The 4,663-nt window shown below is 18.5% G+C and overlaps 1 protein-coding gene across 1 annotated transcript; it reads right to left on the bottom strand.

Annotated features, from left to right (window-relative positions):
* Positions 1-621: 621 nt before the first annotated feature.
* On the bottom strand, positions 622-1,643 carry PmUG01_10053000 (fam-l protein; the record flags this gene model as incomplete). The annotated part of the gene is made up of 2 exons (XM_029005729.1): positions 622-1,425; positions 1,539-1,643. The coding sequence occupies 2 exons, from the start codon at positions 1,641-1,643 to the stop codon at positions 622-624; spliced, it is 909 nt and encodes a 302-aa protein (XP_028862289.1).
* Positions 1,644-4,663: the final 3,020 nt, after the last annotated feature.

Genomic DNA, 4,663 nt, shown 5'->3' with positions numbered 1-4,663 from the left:
TTCTTCTATAACATGTATATCAATAAGCATATTTAAAAAAAATAAGTTATGCTTATTTGTTAGTAAATATAATATATATATATATCAGTATAATATAATATGTTAACTTCCTTTTATGAAACACAAATAAGAACACATTTATACGTAATTTATAGTAAATCTATATTTTTTTAATTTCTCGAACATATTATTATTTTAGAGCACAAAGAAATATAAAAATAAAAGTCTGTATTCTTTATAGTTAAATATAAATTAGCAAATATTACTAATAAAATTATACATAATGTTATATTGTTAATTAATTATAACGTAAAAATATTTTATGATCATAAGAAATCATTAAAATGCAAAATTATATGCTTTAAGTTATAATATACAATTAATATGAAATCATATTTTGATACACAAATAGAAAAATATTAGAATATTCTTATTCACAAACAAACTAAGAGCATATACATTTATTATTGTTCATAAAAAAAGCAATGTATACTTATAAATTTTTGTAAAATTTTAAGGAATTTTTCATATGTTTATTAAGTATATGTTTATATATATTTCATTAATTAGTTCATATTCTAGATATTTTTACAGAAAAAAAAATATTCTTTAGTATGTGTTTTATCTTTTCCTTAATTTAATTTTTTCATATTTTTTAACTTTTTTATGGTAATAAATAATTCGTGATATTATGGTTATGCTCATTATAATGAAAGGTACAAAATATATTAAAATGCGAAAAAATTGTCCTAAAATACAGATATCACTAACTTCTGTTGCACTAATACAAAGTTCACATACTCTCTGGGGGGAAACTCCAGTTTCTATAGCGTGCTTAAGGAAATCTGTCTTTTTCAACGCTTCTATAATGTATTTCCATGGTTCTTGGCTGGACAAGGATGTTAAATTAACCTTGTTTAAACCTAATACATACAATAAACTAGTTTTTCCTACATATCCCAGTGCTACTTCTAATATAAATATTATTAATAAAAACAAAAAGAATAATACAGGTAAAATAATGCGTAATCCATATTTTTTACATATTAATTTTCTGTAAACCTTATTGCTAATAGTCCTGTTATTTTTAAGAAAATTCGTATAATCAAGTTCCTTGAATATTTTTTTTTCTAAATTGGAATATTCTTTCGTTTCAAATATACAAGTTTTGTTTTTCACATCTGGTTTATAATCTCCTACAATCATTGATGAACATCCATTTTTTTTTTTGTTTTTTTCTAATTTATCCTTCTTATTAGTAGATATATCATTTGGGGGGGAAAATCCTTTAGTTGGCAATTCCTCTTTTAAACATAAAGCATTTGAATCACAATTCTTCTTGTATTTTGACAGTAAACGATAATTTCTTGCAGGAAATTTTTTACAATTATTGCAATTTTCCTCTAACAATAGCTTAAGAGTACTCTAAAAAACAATAAAATTCCCATATAGTTATATATTATAATAAATTGTTCAGTGGTGAAAAAATAGAATTAATAAAAATACAGCACGAAAAGTACGAATAACAAAAATATCACTAAATAATAATAATATACCACATGAATGTAAAAATGACATATACAACATAAAAGGATAAACGTAGTAAATTTAATAAATAATAAAATATTAATTTTTTGCTTCATCGTATAAAAGTTTTAAAATGTAATATACTAAGAAAAAATATAACAATAATATAATATTCATATAGTGATAAAGGGAACTATTATTATTTATATTATTTCGTATTATTTTTTATTTTTCTGTAAAATAATAATAAAATTATATATCTTTATTTTTTTTTATAATGATGCTTTTAAAAATAACTTCAAATGTAAACTACAAAATTTTTATTTTAATGTTATTTATAACAAAATAACTTTAGTTAAAATACTATAAACTAAATTTATTAATAGATATTAAAAATATATGAATTATATATTTAATTTAGAATAATAAATAAATATTTTCTTTTATTTATACTTTTCAAAATAAAATAAAAATATATATGACTTTTTAATAGTTCAAAACATTGAATATATATAGAATATAGAACATGGAGAAGATAGGTAACACAATGTTCTACATATTAAGAGATAAATTACTTATTATAATGACATCTTTCTACTAAAAATTCCAACATTATAAAAATTATATTTAAAAAAATCTTATTATTCTTCAAAAAGTATTAATAATAGTAACAATGTAATAAAAATAATGTATACTATAATATTAAAATATTTTATTTGATTTAATTAATATTACTGACATTAGTTACTACTTAAATAAAATAATTATCTTATGATCTGAAATATACATTAAGTATCTAATTTATAACATATCTCTTAATTTATTAAAAAAAGTATATATTTCAAAGGTAAATAAAGACTGAACCTTTATATTTATAATATAGTTCATGAAGGTTATAGTACTTAATTTAATAAAATTGACATTGTTATTTCCAAATAAAAGTTTGTAAAATTATAAAATTACTTTCATTTTTTTTATTTTATATTGATATATATATTTAGAATAATGATATTAAAAAAACAATAAATATATGAAGGATAGGGTAACTCTTATACTAAATATATTAATATAAGACGTGTATTTATTAAACAATATATTAAATTAACTGATTGGAGAATGAAAATTAATATACAATTTTTTATCCGTGTATTTTTTAATTGATGTTTAAGTAATTCTTATAAAAAATTTTGTACTATAATTTTTGCATTAGATAAAAAGTAAAATATGATATGTTCTTTAAGCATTTCACTTAGTGCAAATATTTAGCAATTATAAACTTGATAATACTTTATTAATAATTAATTATTTAAAAGAGAATCACATTATCATTTACTTATAATTTGATAAATTAACTATAAAAATAATATAAAGATATATTAAAAATTCCTACATTAAATGAGATAATAAACATTTGTTCCAAAAAATGTTTTTTTAAAAAATAATTTGATTTTTACGTTTAAATAAACAACATATACAAAGACAAAACAAAATGATTTTATATTCATTAAATGGAGAACAACGTTAAAATTAAAAGTAATATATAATAAAACTTTTTAAAAAATTATTCAAATGATCTTTTATAAACAACAAGAAAGAAAAAAAAATTGTTAAATATATAAATAATTTCATTATATGAATGAAGTTATAATAATTTTGATTTTATATATTATATTAAACGATCACACATTTATTATAATACAAATATACAAGAATCATATACACTAATAAATTTTCAATATAAAGCCTTTATATTTATAGGGAATATATAGCAAAGTTAATATCATATTTTTAAGAATCAAGGAAGATATTCTAGATATATATATTAAGTCAAGTTACTAAACTATTTAAAAACAACAAATTATAATAAAATATCTAATATAGAAATATACTAACTATAAAAAATATTAAATATATATTTTTTTACTTTTCTGTATCAATATACCTTTATATAATATCCAGGTTGCACAAAAAAAAAATTATAAATATACAACAATTAATTTTGTTTTAGATCAATTTCATTAAGTATAAAGTAAAAGTTCATTGGATACATCAAGAACATTATTTCTTATTTCAATATATTAATTATGACAAGTCAATTTTATTTCTTTCTATTCATTAATTTATTTTAAGAAATTTACCAGAATATAAATTAACACTAAAATAGTTAATTATATAATTAATAATAATGCATTTGTAATTCCCCTCTCAGAAATAAAGAATAGTCTTAGCATTTCTTCCATCATCCATAAAGAATTTTTCAATGCAATAAGAAATAAATAAAGTAATAAAAATATTATAAAGGAAAGTATTCCCATTGAGTAAGTAATAAAGTGATGCTTATAAATAATTAATCTTTTAAACTTATTTTTTTGGAAAGTATCAGAATATTTCTTATCTGTATATACAGCAGTAGAACCCATATGCAATAATTTTTTAAAAATAAATATGTATGTTACAGATAATGGATTATATCTAACAGATAATCATTTCTTAATTAATTTTTTTGATTGCAATTCTTGAATTATTATTATCATTAAACTAAAACTTTCCAACATATTCTGATTGAAAATCATCATGTTAATTGTTTTAATTGTCATATCCATTTTCAAACAATATATCTTCACTTCTATGTTAATTACTACCTTCTCATGTTCAGATAATAATATATCATTTCTTGTAATATACCATGTGGACAATTCTAATTAACAAAAGATATATTAACAATACAGTACATCGTAAAAAAATTGTTTTTATTATTTATCTTATATTAAATATACCTACTCGAAGGAAATTTACCCGTACGTATATATATATTTTTATATAGTATGAGGCAAAAAAAAATATTACACAAAATTTCTGCTAGGTTATTAAAACACATTAGTGAAATAAGTATATATCCAAACATAAAGAATAAATAAAAAAACTTCAACTTAAAAAAAAGATTTAATTATTTAATTTATACAAAAACTAGATAACATTATAATAAATCTAATAGCTAAAAAATTCACTATATTTTCGTAAGGTTATCACAAAAGTGTGTAATATATTCGACAATAACTTATTCTTTAAAAAATTATTATATTGTACAAATCAAATACAAATATAAAGTATAAAAAAGAAAAGATGATTTTTAAAA

Source organism: Plasmodium malariae (genome assembly GCF_900090045.1).
Source record: "Plasmodium malariae genome assembly, chromosome: 10".
In the NCBI taxonomy this organism is placed as follows: domain Eukaryota; phylum Apicomplexa; class Aconoidasida; order Haemosporida; family Plasmodiidae; genus Plasmodium; species Plasmodium malariae.
This window is presented reverse-complemented; position numbering and strand designations above follow the sequence as displayed.